Source organism: Lygodium microphyllum, chromosome 29, assembly GCF_053477565.2.
Source record: "Lygodium microphyllum isolate KBCC chromosome 29, Lygodium_microphyllum_v1.1.10, whole genome shotgun sequence".
Lineage (NCBI taxonomy): Eukaryota > Viridiplantae > Streptophyta > Polypodiopsida > Schizaeales > Lygodiaceae > Lygodium > Lygodium microphyllum.
The window spans coordinates 117628165-117655325 of record NC_141163.1 but is presented as its reverse complement, the minus strand read 5'-3'; the positions used below and the strand labels follow the sequence as shown (position 1 = coordinate 117655325).

The window sequence follows — 27161 nt, the reverse complement described above, 5'->3', positions numbered from 1 at the left end:
TCCTCTCATTGACATTAAGTATATTAATTTGCTATGGATATTAGCTTGTTTACAATACTTTTACTTAAAATGACTTCAAATCTATCTTAGCCAATCATAATAAATTGATAAGATATCAAAGATTCTCCGACCTATTATCATAAGCATGTACTCCACACATCGCATTTTGATTGATTTAAAACCATCATTTTAGATCTATGCACATTACCTTCGTCATCCTTGAAAAGCAAGTGGGCATACATTATAAGAGCTTGGATATTCAATTGGTTCATTTTTAAAAATATCATGACCCTTTAGATAGTATGAACATAGTGAAAACACTCTAGGAGTGATGTATTATATAAAGGCTTGGTTATTCCAACCACACAATATTTAATATCAAGAGTTTTAACCAAGTTAAAAGCACCACAATCAAATAACTTCTCTTGGCCCTCCATAGCACAAGAAGTATATATCATATTACTTCTTCTCATTGATGATTCTTAACCATTGTATGAATTGATAACATGATTCATAACAACATAACTACCTTGGCTATGGTTTTCTTTGCATTATTGTGTGATTCTTATATTGTAAGCATATTAGTTTGCTGTGGGAATTAGCTTGTTTACAATACTTGTACTTAAAATAGTTTCAAATCTGTTTATGACCAATCATAATATATTGGTAAGCTATTAAAGATCTTAGACCTATTATCATATGCATGTATAATACCTACTCCACACATCACCTTTTTGATTGATTTAAGACCATCATTTTAAATCTATGCACATTACCTTCGTCATCCTTGAAAAGCAAAAGTGAGGATATACATTATAAGGGCATTGAAATTCCAATGCTTCCTTTTTTGAAATATACATTATAAGAATATAAACATAGTGAAAACACTCTAGGAGTGATGTATTGTATAAAGCCTTGCTTATTCCAACCACACATTATTTGATATCAAGAGTCTTAACCAAGTTAAAGAACCACAATAAAATAACTTCTAGAGGATGCCTTTTACTTTTTCAAAGATGGTTCCGGATCCTAGGCTGACGGGTGTGGGGGTGGTTGGGTCAATGTGTTTTGGGGTGCTTTGTGTGTGCATGTATGTCTTTTTGTGTGTAAATAATGGTGGTAGGTGCAAATTCATAAGATGTTTTTGATCAAGGCAGTGACACTAAACTTGAATATGCTTAAGCTCCAAAAGTAGGGCCTTATAGACGAGATAGTGATCTAAGCAATCACAATCAAAGCTGATCAAGACGTAGATGTGCCAATGTTAACTTAGTTACTTAGATGTGCCAACATTAAACTTATAGACAAGATAATGATCTACGCAGTCACAATCAAAGTTGATCAAGATTTAGATGTGAGAACATTAACTTAGTTAACAAATAATCTAGCAAGGACTCGTAGGCCGATAACCCTTAAAAGAGCTCTCATCTCCAATTTTAGCCAAACCATTTGTAACTGGGAGCCAATTTTTGCAAATTTCACATCTGATGGCTACGAACATCTTAATAATAGTAAAGGTTCAAAACTCTCATTTGGAAAGCTTTCTCATTTCTGATGTCATATGAATGAAGTTTCAGTGTATTTTGATTTTTAAGTGAGTTTTGTGTATATGTACACTCTGTTCTAAACAGTTGCAGTTTTACACTGAGGATATTGGTGAGTTTGGCATGAGGACATGATCAGGTTGCACCATCCTATTATTTATGATTGCTACCACAGTATTACACAAAACATTAAAATGTGTGTCTGCAGGTTAGCATTCTACATTACAATGTGTGTCCAGGTTGACATACTACATTAGCTGGGAATTAAGACACATGAAAGGATCAACATTTGGGAAATCCTTACTCATAGGCCCCATTGTGTAAATTTATGCATCGGTATCAAATGCATCATCCAAATCTAGTAATATAACGATCAGGTGAACAGACTGAGAAACAACCCCCCACACCCCCCCCACACCCACCCCCAACCAAAAAAATTGTAGGGGGTAGAATCACCCCTTTTAATCGAGCACTGAAATGTCAGTGACCTTACATCATTATACCTTGTTGAGAAGCCTCATTAGCTAGTTTGTTGCTACCTGTTCCTTACACTGGAATTGGGCTGCGCGTCAAGTTCTGGAGATATTTTACAGGACTGCAAACATATCCTCCAAAGAACCAACAAGTCTTTTGCACGTGCAACCCACACTAAGTCTCAACATCACAGAGTATGTTACATAAACCACTACAGAAGACCATCCAAATTCAAATTTTTCATTTGAACTCCAACAGAGCATTCAGTATCCCCATTACATGATGAGCACTTTTACGGTAAGATGGTCTTGTGAGAGTAGTTATTTTGCAATCCAAGCCCAAATGTACATACCTCCAAAAAAGGTGTTTCCAACGAAGATTCCTGTGAAACAACCAAGTTACCCTAAGCCTTCTAAGACCCTGGAAAACAAACATCATCTAGATTCTTCACTCCTCAAAACATATACCTGTCAAAAATACGAACTCCTTGCCAACCCTGGAGATTCCTTCCACCAAATTTAGCCCAAGAATGGCAAAACTTCCTCTTGATCGCTGTGTTGGTTCTCAACTGCTGAGACTCGACTTTGCTTAAAGAGTAATTTGTGCCATTAGAAAATATACCGTCTGACATCACCATATAAACCCTGAAGAGCACAACAAAGATTTTTATGAAACCTCCAGATAAATTCAAGTTGAAACTCCATTGTAGTGGAAGGTAAATCGTTAGCTAAAATAGCTTTTGATCACACATTCCCTACACACAGACTCGCTAGAAAAGGAATGCCTTAACCCTGCTGGCTACAAAGCCTGCATGAGCGGAAGAGCACAACAAAGATTTTTATGAAACCTAGGGATAAATTCAAGTTAAACTCCATTGTAGTGGAAGGTAAATCGTTAGCTAAAATAGCTTTTGAGCACACATTCCCTACACACACACTCGCTAGAAAAGGAATGCCTTAACCCTGCTTGCCATAATATTTTACCTGCACGTAGAAATTCAAATGCAACCCAAAGGTACATAGTCAGGACATGTCCTCGCTGTTTCAGAGAAACTTGATTAAATACATAATCATATGAAAGTAAGAATCCACTTACAAAACTTAATGCAAAATTGTCGAGCACAAAGGTGAGCTGAAGAACCATGGCGAGTTGTCCTGAACAGCTTAATCTGACAAAAGAAAGATCAAGTCAATCAAATCACACCCCCCCCCCCCCCAAAAAAAAGACAAACAATCAAAACAGGGAGTGTGGGTTAGCACATAGAGTGAAACCATAAAAGTCAATAAGATTGTAATCCCAGTAAAAAATCCAACTGCATAATAACAAAAGGCCAAATGCAAAATACAATTTTGTTTGGAGCTATTGGCTGTGTTAGTGGCTGCTTCTTGGATCATATACCTCAACATTTCAACACTGGGCAGGGCCTCCTCTAGTTCCCCCCTCAGATAAGGAGTCTCCAGTTAAGAAACCAGAAGCTCATAGAACTAAACTTTCTACTTAATCAATAGTTTAACTCAAGCAGTAGTAACAATTTGTCTACATGATCAATAGCTTGTTCTCTGAATTAGGATTTTTTACCCTGACCAAACTTTTAGCCCTTGAGTGTAACCTAAAGTTCAACCACACATGAACTGACAAGTCCACCAATGACTTCAAAATTTGTATGTCCTGTCCACCACAACTGCATTCGAACTTATCAACATGCTTCGCTCCCTCTCCTTTGTCGGTATCTAGTTATTGGCATCCACAGCTACACAGCACTTATTCTCCCTTAACATGTCTTTTGCAGATTGGCTTAGTATACAAAATAACAAAATCAGAAAAGCAGATCATTCTCAAGTATAGAGCTTTTGCTTCCCCTCACCGTGGTCAACTTGATGCAGACCATTAGGTCTTTCCATACAAAAGGCTCCTGGTAATCTTCCAAGTAATGTCCCACTAAAACCTTCTTCAACACCTTCTGTAATTTCTGTCGTCAACTCCTCTGCATTGTTGAGATTGAGAAAGTATCAGTGAATGTTCTCATAAGATCATACAAAGACAGACTGCAGCATAAGACCTAGCAAATGAAGCATAAAATTTGAAGTACATATGGCCCTGCAAGGGTTAAGCAGAAGCACGTGACGTTCTGCCTAATGACTCTCACAAAATGTTGAGAACTATATGAGTTTATGTATCTAAAGGAAACAAATTTATCATCTTCCCAAGAAGGCCCAGGCTTCAGTTATTGGAGATTGTATTTATATAAGAAAGTACTTCAGTAGTATTGGTAATTACTTAGTGTGTATGATAAACAGCTTTGCACTTGATCAGTTTTTCTATATAGAGCTACAGGATCTTTCAACCATTGAGCATTTATGAACAGATTTGTGCATTTTTCAATGTGCAGGAGGCAATGGCAACCATCCTATCCTGTACATTCTGCACAATTTTTTTAATCTGATGGTTAAAATCTGTACACATCCTAAACAATATTGTACCTGCTATATCACGATCTTCATGTAGACCTGTGTCCATGATCCACAAATGAGCTCCAGGTAAGATGCCCAAATCAGCCAGTGTTGCTGAGTCATCAGTGAGCTCCGTTGCACCAAAATGCAGCTTTTGGTTATCTTTTGATACCTACACCATCATTATAAATGTGAACCGCTAGCCTATGATCCTCTTTTTCAAATTAACAAGAGACTCAAATGAGACCTTTAAGAGGTGTGTCTTACAACACATTGTGTCTGGGAAGAATAAACCCATTCAACAAACAAAAGGTGCAATAATGAAGAGGTAACTGGCTGCCTTTCATCACAAAAGGAGCGACAGGTAAATGATTATTATATTTTACCTATTTATTCACCATGACTCAGGAGTTTCACTGGGCCCCCACATTTGTATGCCCTAAATAATTGGCTAGAAGCATGTTATTTAAGCACTGCCTGTGATATGTAAGATATTTTATCATTGCATAAGTTCCTGACAACTCACCAGTACCCTTTATTTCTTCTCGTCATAGTAAAAATATGGAACTTCTGGGACACCTAGACCTGGAATATAGTTAGTACAGCCAAGAATAAAACAATGTAAATTTTTTATGAATAGAAATTAAGGGTTCAATATGGCCCCTGTAGGGAAATCGTTGGGCAAACAGAGAGAAACACATAGCATACAGCACACAGTAAACACACCCTATTGAATGCTCGATGGAAAAGAGCATGGATAGAAATGAGAACAATACAATGGCGCCTCAAACCTCTGTGTCTCAAGGATTGGGGCAGAGGTGATCTCAGAGAGATGTCAAAGACACCAAGGTTAGTTCCAAGAGTGTGTTGTACCCTAGACAGACCCCGAATGCAGCAACTATCCATCTGTGTTATGCTGTGAGACTGCTACCCAGCTGCATAGAGATGCAGAAACAGTAAAATGCAGGAGTGTTGATAATGTGGCAACCCCTGGAAGCAGTCAGAGCAAGCAGCAGCATCTATGATGCAGAAAGTGCAGCCTTTTGGGACCTTGGGACAGCACGAGCTAGACCTGCTAGTGATAAGGCTAGCACTTGTCACACTTATCATGTTCCTCCTAAGTTCTAGTGTGAATGCTCTTTTATCCGTGGGCACCTTTTACCCTCTGGTTGGAGAGGGTTTTTTCCCTGTGTGAACACCCATCAGTGGGTGTGGTACTTCGTACCTTAGAGATAGTACTGCCCAACATCAGCAGGTGTGCTTTGCGCCTAGCATTCACACTCCACAGGTCCCCGTCTCCACCCCAACAGCTCTATTTCTCCAACTGACGAGCACCGACAGCTCGCCACATCACAAAGGCCCAGATTTGCTTCTCTTCGACATTAGTAATATTCATACTCATGGTTGTCACGTCCGATGACGTCTGATTAGTACAGTCCAATGCTAGTACGGTACTAATCGGACTAATAAATCTTGGACCTACGTCCAATGTTATGTCTGATGACAGAAAAAATACATATAATATTAAGTCTATGCTTAATGTTTGGACTTACAAATTAAAACATAAACTTAATGTTTGGAGAGAGAGGGAAAGGAAAGGAGGGAGAGTTTTTAAAGTTGTTAGTTTAAAATTTTAATCTTTAATCTTTTCTCTTGAGTCTTTGTGAGAAAGAAAGAAAAGACAGAGAGAAAGAAAAGAAAGAAAGAAAAGAATAGAGAGAGAAAAAAAGAATAGAGAAGATTCAAGAAAGAAAAGAAGAAAAAGAAAGGTGAGAAAGAAAAGAAGAAAAGAAATGTAAGAAAGAAAGCTAAGAAAGAAAGAAGAAAAGAAAGGTAAGAAAGATAAGAAAAACAGTCAAAAAAGTGACCATTTACAATTTTATTGGCCACAAGGCCCGGGCATACGGGAGTCAAGACTCACGTGCGGCGTAACGGTCACAACGGGGCGCAGTCAACAGATGGCGGGTCGTAGGGAACCAGACGGGTCACGGCGGGGCGCAGTCAGATGGGTCCAGACGCAGCGGAGGGGACAGGACGGGTCGGACGGGTTGACCCGTCTGTCGGACGTGGACAACCTTGTTCATACTACATGATAATCTTGGTAATACTCAGCCGTGATCAATATTAAACCACTGTTCACATGCAACCTCTTAGCAAGCACAAAATTTGGGGATTTTTTGCAGCAAATGTAATATATTGCCCAATTTCCTCAATAAAAAGTGGGGCTTTTGTCTGAAACCACCAAATTTCACCAAAATCTCAGGAATTTTTTGTTCATGGACAAAAATTGCACAATTTCACGTCAAAACTTTGGGGCCTTATACATTCAAGCCCGAATTTCTCCATATTTCAGCAAATTAATTTGGGGCTTTTGTGAAATTTGTTCAAATCCATCGACGTTGAGGCCAATTACATCTTCTACACTGACATTCACGGATATTGGAGCCCTTTAAGTTGCACCTTCTTCCTCGCCATCATCAATTTTAAGAAAACTTGGAAGCCTTTTTGCCTTTGCTTTGCCTATTCCTATGATGCCCTTGCGTTAACACTTTGGACAGCAATTGGTCACAAATACCAGTGATTTGCAGCAAGAAATGGCAGGGCCAATGATTTGCTTAACATGTTTGGGGACACTCAAAAATTGAATGGCACTAATTATCCCATGTGGGCATACATGATGAAGCATATCTTAGTTGCCAAGCAACTTTAGGGCTGTGTATGTAGTTAAAAGGTTAGGCTTGAATGCACGGCTACACAAATTGCTACAAGTTCATCTAGCTCATCCACTACCACCACTGAATCTTCCGTTTCAGCCCCTGATGTACCTCCTAGCACATATCAGTTGAGATGGGATGACTGTGATACCCAAGCTCATGCTTACCACATATTCCGTCATGCATAATGGCCAAGGATGCTTGGGATAAGCTTGTTTCGTTGTATTGGGTGCACAATGAGGCTCGTGTAGCCTATTTGCACAAACAACCGATGGAGCACGACTAAGGGTGATTCAATGCATGCATATATCACACTTGTCAAGGACGTGACGGAGCAGCTTGCAAATATTAGTAAAATAATTCCTAATGCCTCTTCTTGTATCTACAATCTCGGTTGACCTACCTAATACTTATAAGAGTTTCACCACTATTGGAGTCATTACTATCGCAAGAAGAGAAATCATGGGTGAATCGCTCTAACATAAGTATCAAAAATCAAGCATTTGCAATGAACCATAAGAACAAAGGGAAGACATGGCAATTATTGCAAGACAAAAGGGCAAATTATTAAAGAATATAGAAAGAGGATCAAGAGTAAAAAGATGAAACAATGAGGAATGAGTATTACTGAAAACTCTGCAAGTATGAAACATGCAACAACACATTTAGCAAGTTTGGACATTTGTCAATCATATGCTTTGTTGTGCATTGTTCATATGATCGTTCTTCACATGAAGATGGTTTGTCAATGGCTGAAAATTGCAGCACATGGTATTTTGACAATAGAGCTTCCAAGCACATAACCGCCTTTCGACACTTGTTTCTATTGTATGCAAATGTACAAAGGGGGGATCCATTGTATATGCAAATGATGCTTCGTACTAAATTCAAGGCATTGGTCTGATTCCCATCATTGCAATAGATAGGGAAACTATCATGCATGAAAAGGTCTCGGTTTTGTGGTTAAAATTCCACATGGATCATTACAATGTCTATGATTGTAGTAATAAGGATACCTTCACTGTCACTGGTACCTTGTATAATGGCCTCTATCAGCTTGATTATATGAGAGAAGAGAATCAAAGGATGCATTAAAGTTAATGTCACTATGGTGGATGACACTAATTTATGGCGTGCTCAATTTGGTCATCTTAATTATACTAGTTGCTTCGCTTGAGAAGTAAAAATATGGTGATTGATCTCCCTCCATTGAAAGCACCTACTCATAATGTATGTGAGAGTTGTGTACTAGGCAAAATACATTGTGCCTCATTCCCAAAGATGGATCTATGTGTGCTACTAAAAACTTACAGCTTGTGCATAACGACGTTTATGGATCCATGCATGCCGAATCCATCGAAGGATACTTGTACTTACTACCTTCATTGATGACATACCTCCTCGTTATCGTGCATATGCTTCAAGACACAAATCAGAAGTGTTTGCATGCTTTAAAATCTTCTATACTCTACTCTTTTGCTTCAGCACACTCTCATTGTCTCTCTTTTCTCTCCTCCATAGCTACCTGTCATTTTCCAACATTTGGTATCAGAGCAAGATTCTACACACAAATTCACTTCAACCACCATCAATCGGTGCCGCCCACCTATGGTCCTGTTGCTGTCAACCAACCCTCTACCCAAGCAAGAGAAGGATAAGCTGCTGTTGTTTTCGGCCTGCATGCAGTCCTATGCGCCGTCCCATACGCAGCCCGCACACAGCCCGAGGAGCTACTGTTTTGGTTTTTCAGCTCTGCTTCTTAATTTCTTAGATTGAGCAAAAAAATTTAGGGAAGTTCAACAAAAATTTGGTAAGAATCGGCATTAAGTTGCAGTAATTTGTGCTTTTGAGGGCATGCATTACAAGGCAAGTGTGATATACGATGCATTGCTATTATTCCTTGGTAGAGTGCTGATTTGAGTCAAATTGGGCACACTTTGGCATTTGCGTGACAGTTTGGTACTTGTTGCATAATCCCAAGGGAATTTTTTATAGAGCACAATCTTTATTTCAGCACAGAAGTATTTAGCTACAGATTTTTATTCATTACTGACAGCATGCCCAAGAGGGGACTAATTATCAAAGCAACATCCTTGGTGTCCTCACTCAAGAGGACAAACTTGATGGATCAAACTACCCATCGTGGAGTTTTATGGCCCGCAACCTTCTTGTATTGAAAAACTTGTGAAACTATGTTACAAGTGATTTGCACAACTGGTCTTGCACCTCCAACAACTCTCTATAACGCTAGAGAACAGACTGCTTGTGTTGCTATCCCTCCTCCCCCTCTTAAGAAGAATCACACGAGATGAGACTCAAAAGATGCATATGCACTTTCTTTGATTGCCTTGCCAATGAAAAGATTGATCGTTTCATACATCCGGTCTCGTAAGACCTCAAAATAGCATGGGATGTACTTGAGTGTATATTTGCACCACGTAATGAGACCAGAATATCTTATCTCCGTAAGAGTTAGCCAATGTAAACATGGATAAGGGTGATAGCATGACAAACCACCTTACTCACATACAAGATTTGCGCGAGCAACTGCTCAATGTGGATGAAATCATTCAGGATGCTGAATTGGTAAACATCACATTGAACTCTCTTCCAGAGTCATATATTGGTTTCCACACCTCTTTCATGTTGTCTTTGAGGAGCCGGGGGGGGGATGAAGGGGAGGCGATGGTGGAAACGGCGCAGCCCCTTACATTTGTGGAGTTGGAAAGCCTCTTGTTGCAAGAGGAACAAACTGGCAAAAATGTTGCATTGTGTTTAAGAGATGTGGCTATGCTTCGAAGTTCAAAGACAAAGCAAAAGTCAAGCGAAATGCAAAAAATGAGCAAAAGGGTGATGTTGAACAAGTATCAAATAAGACTACCCAAGATAGAGAAAAGTCTAAAAAAAAAGAGAAATGTCATTGTTGCAACAAGCCAAGTCACTATACTGATGAATGCCATTAGAAATTAGCCAAAGAGAATAAAAAGGACTCTGGTTTGGCTATCCAAGAGACATCAGCCACATAGTTGCACTCGTACGTAGTACGAACTGGTTTGTACTATACGGTTCGTAATGTACCGTACCGTACGAATTCGTACCAAAAAATAACTTTTTTTTCCTTTTTTTTTTGTTTTGGGCATGGTTGTTGGTGGTGGTGGTTTGGGTTGTTGACTGTTGTGGTGGTGGTGGTGGTGGTAGTGATTTTATAGCCTTGATCAATCAACCAAGAAAGAGGGTGGAAGCTTGATTAGACTCCTCATACATGTTTTATTATGATTTATCCTAGAGCCAAAGGCCATACATAAGGTATTCAAGCAATTCCAAACGTTTCTAATTGATGTTCCATCATTTTTCACAATATGTTAGTGTCATCAATAAATAAATTCAGCACCATTTGAGAATCATCAACCAGCTTAATCCTGTTGATTTTACCTTTGTTCACAACTCATATTGCACCACCCAACCCAAAGCATTAGTACACATTGGTAATAAAATTAGACTAGAGGATAGCTTGGTCTAATGTACCTTCTGAGAGTACACAAATTAGTAAATGTACCATCAGTAGCTACTATAGCCTTAGCAATGCCAAACAAAACCATAACAAAATGCATAAATCTTTTACCAAAACCTTTGGTGGTTTGTTTGGTAACTGTTGGTCTCACAAATCATTTTGGCCTCTTGTAGACGTTAATAAAGCATCTCATGTCATTTCATCTCTCTCTCTCTCTCTCTCTCTCTCTCTCTCAAGCATACATGCCTCTTATTTGTATGATCATTCATGTATGATGTATCCACTCTTATGTATGTACTTGTAAGTTGTAGCGCATGTTGCGCATGCAGCATATGCTAGAGGTTTTGGCGTGTTACCCTCAAGTATTCATCTTATATACTCCAATAGCATTGCTATTTAGACTTTAAACATCTGTTCTATCATCAATAGTTCAAAATAATGAAGTTATTTTTCTTTTCGTACTAATATCGTACCTTATCTTATAAAACCTTAAGGTACCATTTAGTACCGTATTTTATCGTACCGTACCGTACTTTTCGTATTTGACAACTATGATCAGCCAACAAATCTATTGATGGTGATGCTTTAGCCAACTTTGTAGAGGAGAACTATGCATTTCTCACTTATAGTTGTGATTCTTCAATGGCTAATTCAGCATTTAATATTGCTGAAACTCAACAAACATGGTGTTTTGACAGTGGAGCTTCAAAGCACATCACTTCTAGAAAGTGTATGTTTTCCTCTTTGCACCTACTAGGAAGCGTGTTACATATGCGAACAGAAGCAATTATGGTGTTTGTGGTATTGAGACAGTCACTATTACTACTGTAGATAGTTATAACTTTATGCTTCTAGATGTCATGTTTGTGCCAGCATTACAACGAACTTGTTGTCTATCTCTGCTTTTAACAAGCATGGCTTTCAGGTCATCTTTGAGGATGACGAATGCATTGTCAAAGGCAAGGAGATAGATTATGCAATCAAGCTATTTGAAATCCTATATAAGGATTTGTTTTTGTTGAATATCTATGATGCACACTCTCATGATGCTCTGCAATCACTACTCTACCACTCGCTATGTAAAATGCGAAGCTATGGCATGTCTACTGTGGACATATAAGTTTTGGGAGTTTGATGACCCTTCAGAGGTGACATATGGTAGATGCATTGCCTCTAGTAGAGCTCCACCTCCTCATGCATGCAACGAATGTATTTTGGGCAAGACGCACAGATTTGCCTTCAAAAAGGATGGTACAGTGCATGCTATCTGGAAATTACAGCTTATTCACTCTTATGTTTGTGGTCCCATGAGGATATGTACACTTGGAGGTCATCTTTACTTTGTTACATTTATCAATGACTACTTTGGGTATACGTGGGTGAATTGGCTGAAAGCAAATGTTGATGTATTTATGCATTTTAATTATCTTGTTGCAAAGCTTTAGGCTAAAACTCGCTTGAAAGCGCAGACACTTTGCACAGATAGAGGGAGGGAGTACATCTCTCGTGCTTTTGAGACATATTTGCTTGATCATAACATTATGCATCAAGCCACTGTTAAAATGACTCCTCAACAAAATGGTGCTACTAAAAGGAATAATCGCACTCTTATGGAGATGACTTGTATGCTCAAAAGCAAGAGGCTGCCTCATAAATTTTGGTTAGAATGCCTTATGTGTGCAAATCATATGTTGAATTGTGCATCCACTAGGGCACAAAAGATGATCACCCTGTTTGAAGCTTGGCATGGCAAGAAACCCAAGGTTGACTACTTTCGGGTGTTTGGTTGCACATGTTCCAAATGAGCTTCGTGGAAAGCTTGATGACAAGGCTATAAAATGCATATTTACTGGCTACAGCTCAAAAAGTAAGGGCTATCGCTTATATGACCTATACACAAAAGAAAGTTTTTGTTAGTAGGGATGTCAAATTTGCTGAAAATGCTGCATTTTCACATGATTAGTTTCAAATGCCAGCTACACATGACATTGATAATGTCTTTGAGGGTCTCTTGCCACTTTCTTTGGAGCCCATGCCTACTGTAAATGGCCAGATAGACATAATACAGCAAGCCGTTGCTGCACCATATGTGCCTGAACAACAAGGTATTAATGATGGTTGCCACATGCAGTGGAAGATGCAATACAGCATGAAAGGCCTGCGTAAAAACAGTCTCAAGATGGCTATTACAAACTCTCCATGAGAGTAAAATGGATGCTCCTTTAGCTCAACGCACTAGAGGGGCTGCTAGACATGTAGCACATGATGCAAGGGAAGCCCATTTGGCTGATTTTATGGAAGTACATGATTGTGATGGGCAAGTATTTATGAGCTCACTGTTGGATGATAATGAGCATACTTCCTTGGAAGAAGCTCAACAAGATATACATTGGATGCAGGCCATGCAGAATAAGTTAGACTCTATTACCACTAACTCTACATGGGATCTTGTGGATTTACCACTTGGCAGGAAGGCCATTGACACAATGGGTTTTCAAATTCAAACGCAAGGCTGATGGTACCATTGATAAGTACAAAGCACGGTTGGTAGCAAAAGGTTGTGCACATAAGAAGGGCATAGATTATGATGAGACTTTTGCTCCTACATGCCATATGAGTACGGTGAGATGTGTAATTGATATGGCTGCAAATTATGGTTGGAAGGTAAATCAATTGGACATTAAGACAACATTCTTGAATGGGGATTTGCATGAGGATGTTTATGTGTGACAACCTCCAAGGTTTGTGGTTAAGGAAAAATAGCGCATATGGTCTCAAACAAGCTCCTCATGTATGGTACTCTAAAATGGATGCATATTTAGCCAACAAACGGTTCAAAAACAATCCAACTGCTCCTACTCTAGACATTAAGAATGAAGGGGGGGACTTGTTCATTATCATTCTTTATGTAGATGGCATGCTGCTCACTTCACCTTCAGAAGAAAAAATTACAGATTTCAAGGCTGAATTCAAACATGCATTTGCTATGTCAGATATGGGATGTCTATACTATTATTTGGGGGATCCAATTCACCCAAAATCAGCATGGTATCATCATGTCATAGTCACAGTATGTGGATACGCTATTACGTAGGTTTAATATGCAAGATTGCAAACCTATGTGCACTCTTGTGGAGCCAAGCTTAAAGATGTCTATGCGTGATGGTAAAGAGATGTCTAATGTTGCAATTTACAACTACGTCGTTGGCTATCTTATTTATCTTTGCAACACGCACCCTGACATTCAATATGCAGTATCTCAGATGAGCAATATATGCATAGCCCATGGACTATACATTGGCAAGATGTTAAGTGGATCTTCATATACTTGCAAGGTACTCAATCACATGCACTCTTATTTCCCGGCGGGGAAGACTTACAATTACATGCTTACAATGATTCAAATTGGGCTAGTGATACATACACTAGGCAATCTACTAGTGGACACTTTCTTTCTAGGTGGTTCATGCATTTCATGGCTAAGTAAGAAACAACCTACAATGGCTACCTCGTCTTGTAAGGTTAAGCATAGGGTAGCCTTCATAGCAACAGTGGAATGTGTATGGTTGCACAGATTGTTGGCCGATCTACATTTACCATTGGAGGGTCTCATACCCATTCTTTCTGAGAGTCAGAGTGCTATTGCACTGGCACAAAATCGTGTGTTTCATGCTCGCACAAAACATATTGAGATGCATTACCATTATGTCAGAGAGAGATGCTATGCAGGAGAGATCAGCTTGATGTATGTTTCTACACAGAAAAATGTTGCAGACGTTTTCACCAAGGCACTACCTCATGAGAAGTTTAAGGCTTTTCACGAGTCAAACTTGCTACACTTTGGTGATTGATCATTCATGTACTTTACCACATTGGCACTGCAAGGAGGTGTTAAGCTAGAGTTAGAGTCAATTAACTCTAGTTGAGTAAGAGCTAGGTCTCTCTTAGACCTATCTTGTACCTTTCATTCTCATTCTTTTAGTTCAACAAGTACACTCTACTCTTTTGCTTCAGCACACTCTCATTGTCTCTCTTTTTGCTCCTTCATAGCTGGCTATCATTTTCCAACAAGAATGGCAAAAAACTAGCGGTGCCACATATTCATGTCTTTGGTTGTTTGGCATATGCTTTGGTGCCACAGCCATGAAGACTAGGGATGTGATATTTGTTGAACATGCTGGTCAGCCCTTAATGGGCTGCAAAAATAAGCCCAATGTGGGCCTATGGACATGCTTGCCTGTTTGTTGCCATTGTTTCAGCAAAGTGCACCTAATTTTGGTCAATTTTAGCAACCTATTGAGAATTTACAGCAGCAAACACATATTGAACAGCAACCTAATTTTCAACCCATTGACCAAGCCATTGCTGATGATGAAATGGCTAATGAGAGGGCTACTATTCAAGAAGCTAAAACAGCCCCTAGATGGCTGTTAGATACATTATGGGACAACAAATAATCCATTCCAATTCCTAATAGAACTAGAGCAACCACTTGCCATGCACTGGGTAACTTGGTTGCACAGGCACTTGTAGCTACTACATGCAATAAGAAACCCATGTCTTTACATATGCTTTACAAGATGAGCATCGGATGGCAGCTATGCAATCAGAAATGGATTCTATTCATAAAAATGACACATGGGAGATATGTGACTTGCTATTGACAAGCGTGCTATAGGCACAAAGTGGGTTTACAAATTAAAACGCAATTGTAATGGTAGCATTGATCACTATAGCATGTCTTGTTGCCAAAGGATATGCCCGCGAACAAGGCAGACCACACCTCATCAAGGCACTCCAGCAATAACCACATGTAAGCAAAGCGAGTTGAAGAAGGCTTCTTCAACTCCAGTGTGCTATGCTCATGATACATCACAAGCACCTTTACCTTTACTGTGAAGAAGGTGCCAGCTGATGTATCTGTGCGGACCACTCTCTTCACCCACTTTAGCTTCCCAATGTCCTCCATAAGTCCGTCCAAACAATGACTTGCACATAGAGTTCACACAATCATGGGAAACTCGGCCTCAAGCAAACAGCCCATGCATAGACAATTCGATGCATTATCGGTAACAATTCGCACCACATTCGAGGGGCCCACCTACAACCACAATTTACAAATTACAAGTAAGTATACTGACAAGAGAGAGAAAGAGAGAGTTGAACCTTTCAAGTTTCAACTTTCAAGATTAAAGAATGAAGAGAGATGGGGATTGGGGCCTGAGGGGAAAGAGAGAATCGAGATAGATATTAGAGAGAAATTAGAATAGTGAGATAGATAGTTATGCATAAATCAATTGTCATAATGAAAGAAAGTGAAACAAAATTTAAAAGGCAATGTTTACCTCAATGATAGCTTACCAAATATGGCAGTAGATGAATACACCCGTCATTTCCCTCCCCCCACCTTGCCAGCATCTACGGCCCGCAAAAAGTAAGTATTTGAGAATGGAGCAACTATATTTTATCCATCCAGCCTAAATAGGATCAAGGACTCTCTCAATCCTCTCCTTCTCTTTATCTATATTTTTTTTCCTCATGTCGTTGTATGTGGCACTGTTCCATCCTTCACATGGACCCACATTGGCAATGACTTTTACCATCTTCTTCCATTGCTCTTGCTTTAGGACATTGAATGCAAGATTACACTCAATCACCATGTGTGCAATTTCAATGTCCGCAAGTCATTGCCTTTCTCTAAAAAAGGCAATAGATCCACGCACATGACTGGGAGCTTGACAGAGAGAGGATTGTCTCTCCAATGCCGCATGAGCCTCCACTCTTTGTCTTTTACCGGAGCCAGATACGGATGTAGAGCCCCCACCACCAATGGTAGAGGCCTCTTCCGCATTGGTTAAAGATACGCCTACATTCAATACTTTGTCGTTAGTAGGCATAGGAATTGGTGCTAATAAGCCACTTCCTCCTCCTCTTGTGGATGTCCCTCTCATCTTGGTGAGAATCTCCTCTCAGATGTTTTGAGGGATCTCCTTGCATGGAGCAACTTCCCTCCTCATCTTGGAAAGATGTTGGAGAAGCTGGCTTACACCACTTATATAGCGCTTCCCACAATACTTACATATCCAATGGTGGGAGTTGGACTTCTTTGTGTCTCTCTCCACATGGATCGCGTGCAAATTGAAGGCCTCAAGTGCTTCTCACAAGTCATGGTGCCGATGATAGATGGAGAAGCCCGGCCAAAGGAGAATGAGAGAGAGAGAGAGAGAGAGAGAGAGAGAGAGGGAGAGGGAGAGAGAAGGAGAGTGAGATACTTGAGTCTTGACTCTTGAAACTTGAAAGAGAGAGAGAGACCAGAGAATTGAGGTAAAGTTGAAAGAGTAAGAGTGAGACAAATGGGATGGGAGATGAGAATGGAAAATTCTTTGATAGGGTGCAGCAAAGAGGGGATCGGAGATGAGAATGAAAAATCACAAATCAATTCAAGATCCAAGAGCAGGAGATGAGAATGGCAAATGCTTGCTGAATTGGTGTGGAAGCATGGAAAAGAGGAGCACCTTTTGTAAATGAGAGAAAAGGGGGGGGGGGGGGGATTGATAATATCCCCATTACTTAGTTTATTTTAATGTGCATATATATTCCAAAGAAAATTGATTTATGTTGCACATTTCTTTTTTTTAACTAGCTCTAATTATGAAATTGACTCTCATTATGAAAATAATTATTATTATTAATGAGGTATTATATGCCAGTTCAAGGAAGAAAGACATGGGAGACCCATCTAAGACTAGCTTATTTAAACTATGTTTGTAATATAGAACAACAAAAGGAACTAGCCTAGTCGATAGTCACTTGGCAGTTAAGTGCACTTGGGTGACGACACTACCGGGATGGGTGACCTCTTGGAAAGATTTTCCTACAAGCTAGTGGGAGCTTCTCGCACGCAGCCAACGGCGCCGACGAAGCCTTTATAGCCCGTTGCCACATATGCGAAGGCCAAGATGCCAACGTCTATGCCTTGGTTGCCACCTTAGACGTAAGCCTTGGAGTGACAGCCACCTGACGACGCGCCACCTGGTGCTTACCTATAGATTCCTAAATTTTTATCTTTGCACTACAAAAATGGAGCTCCCTCTCTGACGTCATCAATGATCTTATCAGAAGTGCTAAAACAAAGTGTTCTCTGTTAGTCATCGATGATGTTATGGAAAAATGTAGAAAGTAAGTGTCCTTTCTTTTACCCCCCTGCAAAACTATAAATTGAGGGCTTGGGGATGACCAAGAAGGGGGAACGAGAGCAATCTTGACAAGGGTGAATGAGACTCTATTCCGCGAGACGAAGAGATATCATTCCATTCAACCCAAGGAAGGGGATACGCAGAAAGCCTGTCATCCTCTTCTACTCTAATTTGAGAAGAGAAGACAGTGAAGAACTTTATCCTATTCTATCAATCCGGTTAGAAGTCATACCTCTACTCTCGTCCCTATTCTGTCTACTAGAAAGAGAGAAGCATTGCTCTCCACAAGGTAAGAAGAACCATCCGCGAGGTCTACATCATTGAATCCAGTAATAACCATCATTATTATCATCAAGAGTCTTACACCATCATCATCATATCATATTTCCGTCATGGCCCCAAAGAAAAAAAATTCAAAAGCAAAAATCGTGAACGACCCTACTAACGTGGAAGCAGCAGTTGGAGTTGCGGGCACGGGAGTCACTAATGGAGTCACAAGCACGGATAACAACCCTTTATCAATCATGATACCACAGGTTTTTCAAAAAAGAATTCTATCCGAATTCAATAGAAATAAGATAAGTCTCTTAAGAAATATTGCGATCTTAGAGTATTTACTTAGTAAATTATTAGAACATCTTATAGGCTGAAAACTGTTAGGAAAACTACGAAATTCTAGAACTCAAGAGAAATCATGAGGAATTTTTCAAGACAGATTTGTTAAGAACGAACCCCGAAGAAATTAGTCAAGGATATAGTTTAATCTAGAAGCTTTGATAAAAGATTTTAAGACCGCAAATATCTCTAACTTAAAGAAACTGATTGAAGGCCAAGAAACTTGGTTACAAGAATAAACCTTAAACTGAAAAGTTAGAGACCCCAAAATCTAGATACCCTTAGTTAAATTCCAAGGGGAAGAGTTCATTATATGAAATTGAAGTATCGATTGCTACTAGATTAATCATCACTTGAAAGTTGTATGATTGCTTGAAGTCATAACTACTTGAAGACAACAATCTTGTTTGTGACTTTCTAGATGAGATACTGATTGAATTAAGTATTTGGAACAAATAAAAATTGAGGAGCCCTATACCTCCACCAAGGATAGGTGTTGAATCCCCATACCAAGAGGGGATGTTTTTACTGCCGCAGAAGCATAGACCAGCTCTGATAACGAAAGAGATTAGAGACCTTGAGGCATTGGGATTAGGTCAAGGTGAATATGAAGATATGGGGGACCTAATGTTGATCCTAAAGAAGAGGACTAAATGCAATTGAGGAGCCCTATCCCTCCACCAAGGATAGGTGTTGAATCCCCATACCAAGAGGGGATGTTTTTACTGCCGCGGAAGCATAGACCAGCTCTGATAACGAAAGAGATTAGAGACCTTGAGGCATTGGGATTAGGTCAAGGTGAATATGAAGATATGGGGGACCTAATGTTGATCCTAAAGAAGAGGACTAAATGCCCTCCTGCTTATAGGGATCTCCCAATGTTTTATGGATTGGTAGACGAGAATCCAATGCTACATTTAAAAGAGTATGGCCTAAATTTCATAAATCCTTAGTCAAGAGATTATCATTACAAAGATGTATGGCAGGAGGATGTTACTTATAAAGGTTATAGCGGAGTAGATTGCGTAGAAGCTGGTGGACCGCCGACGGGAGCCGGCTGATTCTATAAAGTTAAACTGATCAGGTCAAGGGCTATAGCTCAGAGGTAGAACACCTCGTTTACACGTGCACCGATGCTTTTTGAAAAGGATTCATCGATGTTCAACCGATTCACTCATATGAAACTATTCTCTGTTTGCAAAGAAAACGGATGAAAAACAAGGAAACGGAACAATCTAATGATCAACAGGAATTGGAGAATTGAATAACTCTTTTTTTTTATTAGACAATCCTTTCTAAGAAAAAGTTTTTGTTAGGTTTTTTCCTCAGGGAGTGATTATCAAGAATAAGATCCTCGTTTTTTTAAGGAGATAAAACCCTGACCTAATCTATAGATTGTTCACCTGCTAGAATTGCCCCCATCAAGTCTCTGCACCTATCTCACTTATCCTAATAATATCACCCCGGATCTGAGATTTGGCTCAGGATTGCCCACCAAATAATCCTAGGTTTCCCTAAATCTAAGAGCTACCACTCGGTACGTTTCCATACCTAGGCTCAATTCGGTTGAGTCCACAACTACTAGAAAAAAGCGTTGTACTCCATGAACCAAGGGTAACAGCACTTGCTCCTTCCGGACAAGAAGCCTCTCGAAGGACACCTCCAAATGTGAGCTAGTTGTTGATAGGTGATTGTTAGGTCAATTAGGAATCTTCAAGCCGGTTCTCCGTGGATAAGGGCAGGATGATTCCCCTACGGGGTAGACCTAGGGTTAACTAGCCGGACAAAATCCAATCATTCTAGTTAGAGTACGGATGGCAACGGCTAGAAGGTAAACCTTGGGCGACTACTAAAACGTTATTTGTTACGTAATCAAGGCAGGTACGATATGACTGGTATTAATGACGAAAGAAATCAAAAAAGTTGGTAATCGTAGCCTAAGATATGAGTTGTATTTCCCTACCCTTACTAATATGTGTTTTTATCCTACCCAGAGAGACGAAGATTGGGAACGGTTCCTAGTCTTCTGAGCAATGTTTACATCGGCAATGCATTCTGCAGATTATGGATGGAGAATGCAAGTAATGCGGATTCTAAATCGCATCTATGATTCTTTTCCACTATACCGGGAAAGACGATGGATAATAAGCGGTGGATATTGTTATATCGACGCAAACTGTCTTGCCTTCCTTCAAACCAATTCAAGAGGATAAGATGGATGGAAAACCTCAAAGTCGTAAAGGTTTATTTATTCCATGAAGCCAAAGTGAATTCAACATTTACTAGAGGCCGAGAGGTTAAACTAAATCGATATATTTACAAGGAAGTGACAAAGGTTATCCTAGCAGATCAAGTTATAGTTATTCGTCGCTCTAAACGCCACTACTACGTCAAACATGGACTTTATGATCTTCCTTTAAAGAATCGATTTTTAGATATCCATTCTTCAAAGCCTGATTATTACCCAATGGATGTGTCCAAATGCCATACTTAGATTGTATTAAGGAAATAACCACCCATCCCAAAATAAACCATGTATTTTTTCCCTACAACAAAATAAATTATTTTGTCTATCCATTGAATATGAAATTGGTTACCATTCAAGCAATTTAGAATTACGAGTCAGTAGATATATCTGAAATCCATGATTACTCTATCATGATATAATCTTCTTTGAAAATTTAATATAAAGTATTTCTATCATTTTGAAATGATTTCTCTTTTTGAAAAGATACGAGCAAATTGTATGATAACATTCGTAGAGCTGACTAGAGAAAATCTTATGATACCGCATGAAGCTATTCCTACCCTTAATACTGCTGAGATCCAAGAAAAGAAGTTCTTGCTTAAGCAAATCAAACCACGTGAGTTTGATGGCCAAGGCAAAAACGTCAAGGTTGAAGCAAAAATATGGATCTAGTCCATGGAAGATTATTTCATTGCTACTAGAATTACCCCAACTAATCAAGCAATGATTGGCAAGTTAAAGCTAACAGAAGAAGCCCGAATTTGGTGAAAACAATGGTGTAAAGACCAAGGAATCTCCAAAGCGTCTGTTAGTTGGGATGTATTAAAGTTTGCAGTTAGAGGCCGACATCTCCCGCCAGCATACCGCACACAAAATATGAATGAATTCTTTGATCTAAAGCAACTTGGAATGACGTTGGAAACCTATTACTCGAAGTTTATAACACTTCTCAAGTATGCATCTTCTATGGATATTACGCAGCAAGTATCCAAGTTTTGCCATGGATTGGATGATCCCCTAAACACATGGCTGGAATCAATGTGTCCATCCGACCTCCAAGACGCATTGATAAGAGCAAGACCGATTGTACAAGAACTCCAGTTTAAACCAAGAAACAATAAGCCTTGGAATAATAAGTTCCGAAACAGAAATATAACTAGGGGCTATGCAAAAAGAGCCCAAGGTCAATTCCAATCTACTAATAGCAAGAAGGCTAAGATGTGGACGGTGGAGAACTTCACTGGTGGCAATAAGAATACTTTCAAGAGCTATTATTGTAACAAACTTGGCCAATATCCAAAGGCAATGTCCAAAACTCAAACAAAATGAACGCCAAAGCAAGTTCCGTAATGCCCAAAGCCGGCGGACAACCACAGCTAGAGGAAGAGTTGCCGACATAAACTTCAAGGAAGTAGAAGATAATGAAGATTCCACCTTGGAAACGGACATGGAGAGAGCAAGAATTCACGCCTCTCTCAACAAGAGGGAATCAAATCGACAGTTCTCAATGATTCAAACACCATATACCTATAACGGTAAACCCTTTAAAATTTTGATTGATTGTGAAAGCACACATTCATTCATATCACCAAGGTGTGCTAGAAAACTAGCCAAACATAATGCATGTACCTGGGCTGATAGTTGAGTTAGCTGATCGAAAAGAAGTTTCTTCAACACAACAGACAAGTAAGGTGGAGTTTAATTTGGATGGCAATCAAACCAACATGCAATTCAAAGTGATGAACTTGGGAACATATGAGTGTCTATTAGGAATGGATTGGATAATTACCAATGATGCTCATATTCATTGTGAAAAGGGCCAAGTCACAAAAGCAAGGAAACCAAAGATTCAATTAGCGAAAGCTTCTCAAATCGCTAAAGGTTTAAGAAAAGGGTCACCTGTATACTTAATCAAATTAACTAAGACTGAACAGGATAAAGAAGCTGGAGATGAACCGTCCTGGCTTAGGGAATATGCTAACATATTTCCTAAAGAATTAACAAACTTCCACCACAAAGAGAAATCGACCACGAAATCAAGCTAGTACCAGGAGCTTCACTAGTTGCAAAGCGACTATATCGAATATCCATTCCGGAAGCCATAGAACTAAAGAAACAACTTAAACAGCTCTTAGATCAGGGATACATTAGACCCAGTAACTCACCCTAGGGAGCTCCAGTGTTATTTCAAAAAAAGAAGGATGGAACTCTGTGTCTCTGCATTAAATATCGAGGGCTAAATCAGGTAACGATCAAGAATAAGTATCCGATTCCAAGGATCGACGAACTACTTGATCGACTACAAGGAGCAAAGATTTTCTCCAAGATTGATCTCATGTCAAGGTATTACCAAATCAGAATCAAGCAAGAAGATATTCCAAAAACTGCTTTTAGCGCAAAGTACAGTCATTACGAGTTTATTGTAATGTCATTTGGATTAACAAACGCCCCTACTACCTTCAATAGATTAATGCAATATATATTCAAACCTTATCTTGACGATTTTGTCCTTGTATTCTTTGATAACATCTTAACATATTCCAGGGATGAAGGGAGTCACGAGTCACAACTATGGACAGTTCTTGAGACAATGCGAACTCACAAGCTGTATGTTAAGAATAATAAGTGTGTGTTCTTCAAGAAGCAAATCGAGTTTTTAGGGTTTATAGTTTCAGTAGAGGGAATTTTAGTAGATCCGACCAAGGTCAAGGATGTACAAGACTGGCCGCCTTCAACAACCATAAGTGAAGTTTGTAGCTTTTTGGGTTTAACAGTATGGTATCGGATCTTTATCAAAATTTATGCCTTGATTGCTGCACCCCTCACCGATCTACTCAAGAAGCAAGTTGCCATTAAATGGATCCAAGTTGAACAGTCTAGCTTTGACAGGCTCAAGCTAAGTTTACTCAAAGCCGCAATCTTCAAACTACCTGATCTTAGCAAAGAATTCGAAGTGGTGACCAATGCAAGCTCTCTTGCTTTGGGATATGTACTCATGTAGGAAGGACATCTAGTATCATATTCCTCCAGAAAATTAAAGACTCGCGAGAGAAATTCTACTACTCATGACCTGAAATTACTTACAATTATCCACGATCTTAAGTTATGGAGACATTATCTACTCGGAAGAAATTCTCACTTGTAACCAACCAAAAAAGTCTTAAATGGGATTTCACTCAACCAGATCTAAATACGAGGCAACGTTGGTGGAATTAAGTCTTGCAAGAGTATGATTTTGAGATCAAATATAGACCGGGCAAAGAGAATGTAATTGCAGATGCTTTAAGCCGCAAATCATTTCTCAATGCACTTATCTCAGAAGAACCTCTTAGAGCTAAAACACTAGCTACAATGATATCAATGCCTAGCAATCCCATCATTGAGCTAGCCAAGAAGAAGACGAAAGGGAAGCTCAAGATTCCCCATTTTCAAGACATCCTGCCTATGCAAAAACCCTCAATACAATTAGGAAAAGCTATTATTGGGAGAAGCTCAAAAGTGACATACTTAAATACGTAACCGAATGCTTGAGTTGCCAACGAATAAAAGCCGAACGAGTTAAGCTACCAGGAAAGCTACAACCACTTGATATTCCTCAGATGAAATGGGGATTCATTAGTATGGATTTTGTAGTTGGATTACCTTTAGTTCAAGGAGGATACAACTCAATAATGGTAGTTGTGGACATGTTGACTAAGGTTACCCACCTTATTCCGGTTAAAACCAGCTACAAAGCCTCACATATTGCCACGCTATTTGTCAAAGAAATCTTTAGACTTCATGGACTGCCAAAGAGAATTATCATCAATCGTGATTCTCTATTCAATCCACATTTTTGAAATGGATTATTTAAAGCTCTCGGTATACAGCTTTATATTAGTACAGCTTATCACCCTCAAACTGATGGGCAGAGAGCGTGTAAATCAGGTCACTGAAGACATATCTAGGGCATATTGTTGCAAAGAACCCAGACGGTGGATACAATATCTACCTTTGATGGAATTTTCTTACAATGCATCCTATCATCACAGTATTCAAATGACCCCATTTCAAGTTCTATATGGGCAAGAATGCCTAACTCCACTAAACTTCTCCGACCCTACCTTGAAGGTTAAAGCTTCTAAGAATATGCTTGAAGAGATGGACAGTGGGTCAAAACCATCAAGCAAGATATACAAGCTGCCAAGGATCGACAAAAAGCCTATGCTGACCTAGTGAGAAAAGAGCGAATCTTCCAAGAAGAGAACAAGGTTTTTATCCGTATACGCCCAAAGAGGAGTTCTTTATCCTTGGGAAAATTCAAGAAGCTAAGCCCAAGATACTGTGGACCCTACAAAGTCATAAAGGCTCTGGACCTAATGCTTATAAGCTGCATTAGGCTGCAACTTTCTGAAACCCTAAAAGTTTATGATGTATTCCATGTTAGTCTCTTGAAGCCCTATGTACCTAATCTTGCTATATTTCTAATCCTGATCATATTCTTGATGATCTGCAAGTTGTAATGCCGAGCCAAGGTTTACTTGAACTTCAACCTGATAGAATCTTAGATGTGAAAAAAAAAATCCTTAGAAATAGAACCCTTAGAGAATATCTCATCCAATGGAAGGATTATCCTAAAGAGGATATCACTTGGATAGATGAGGTAACCCTTATAAAAGAATACCCCCCGTTTCTCTCTAGATAAGGACATCTTGATTTCTCTAAGAAAGAAAGAATGTAATGTCCCCATTACTTAGTTTATTTTAATATGCGTATACATTCCAAAGAAAATTTGATTTATGTTACACTTTTTTTTTTTAAAACTAGCTTTAATTATGAAACTGACTCTCATTATGAAGATAATTATTATTATTAATGAGGTATTCTATATCAATTCATGGAAGAAAGACTTGGGAGACCCTCCCAAGACTAGCTTATTAAAACTATATTTGTAGTATAGAACAACAAAAAAAACTAGCCTAGTGGATAGTCACTTAGTAGTTAAGTGCACTTGCGTGACGATACTGCCGAGATGGGTGACCTCCCGGGAAGATTTTCCTACAAGCTAGTGGGAGCTTCTCGCGCACAGCCAACGGCACCAATGAAGCCTTCGTAGCCCGTTGCCAAGTATACCAAGGCCAATATGCCAAGGTCTATGCCTTGGTCACCACCTTAGTCGTAAGCCTTCGAGTGATAGCCCCCTGGCGACGCGCCACGTGGTACTTACCCATAGATTCATAAATTTTTATCTTCGCGCTACAAAAATTGAGCTCCCTCTCTAACGTCATCAATGATGTCATCAAAAGTGCTAAAACAAAGCATTATCTCTTTGTCATCAATAATGACATCGAAAAACGCTAAAAAGTGAGTATCCTCACTTTTATTCCCCTACAAAACTATAAATTGAGGGCTTGGGGATGTCTAAGAAGGGGGAACAAGAGCAATCTTAACAAGGACGAGACATTCATCGAGAAGGAGGAGACTCTATTCCGCGAGACGAAGAGATATCATTCTATTCAACCAAAGGAAGGGGACACGTAGAAAGTCTGTTATCCTCTTCTACTCTAATCTGAGAAGAGAAGACACTGAAGAACTTTATCATATTCTATCAATCCGGTTAGAAGTCATGTCTCTACTCTCGTCCCTATTCTGTCTACTAGAGAAAGAGAAGCATTGCTCTCCACGAGGCAAGAAGAACCATGCAAGAGGCCTACATCATTGAATCTAGTAATAACCATCATTATCATCAAGAGTCTTACATCCTTGCCAACCAATATTACTGCCATGTTCTTCTTCTTCTATGAATCATATTTCCGTCATGGCCCTAAAGAAAAAAAATTCAAAAGTGAAAATCGTGAACGACCTTACTAACATGGAAGCAACAATTGGAGTTGCAAGCACAGGAGTCACTAACGGAGTCATGGACGTAGATAACAACCCTTTACCAATCACGATACCATGGATTTTTCAAAATAAAATTCTATCCAAATTCAATAGAAATAAGATAGATCTCTTAAGAAATATTGCGATCTTAGGGTATTCATTTGGTAAATTATTAGAACATCTTATAAGCTAGAAATTGTTAGAAAAACTACGAAATTCTAGAACTCAAGAGAAATCATGAGGAATTTTTCAAGACAGATTTATTAAGAACAAACCCCGAAGAAATTAGTCAAGGATATAGTTTAATCTAAAAGCTTTGATAGAAGATTTTAAGACCGCAAATATCTCTAAGTTAAAGAAACTGATTGAAGGGCAAAAAACTTGGTTACAAGAATAAACCTTAAACTGAAAAGTTAGAGACTCCAAAATCTAGATACTCTTAGTTAAATTCCAAGGAAAAGAGTTCATTATATAAAATTCGAGTATCGATTGCTACTAGATTAATCATCACTTGAAAGTTACATGATTGATTGAAGTCATAACTGCT

At 39.2% G+C, this 27161-nt stretch overlaps 1 protein-coding gene across 4 annotated transcripts in view; it reads right to left on the bottom strand.

Moving 5' to 3' along the window:
* Positions 1 to 2242: 2242 nt before the first annotated feature.
* UBP26 (ubiquitin-specific protease 26) overlaps positions 2243 to 27161 on the bottom strand; it is an 80928-nt gene continuing 56009 nt past the window's right edge. For 2 of the 4 annotated variants that reach the window (XM_087671728.1, XM_087671731.1), the window contains 2 exons: positions 4499 to 4640; positions 3207 to 4002 (listed from right to left, as the gene is read on the bottom strand). In XM_087671728.1, the coding sequence (XP_087527854.1) occupies positions 3854 to 4002; positions 4499 to 4640 (291 nt within the window). In that variant the 3' untranslated portion in view covers positions 3207 to 3853. Of the gene's footprint in view, positions 2401 to 2485; positions 3002 to 3113; positions 3187 to 3206; positions 4003 to 4498; positions 4641 to 27161 lie in introns of those variants that run through there. The other 2 variants (XM_087671730.1, XM_087671729.1) reach the window with 2 other exon arrangements.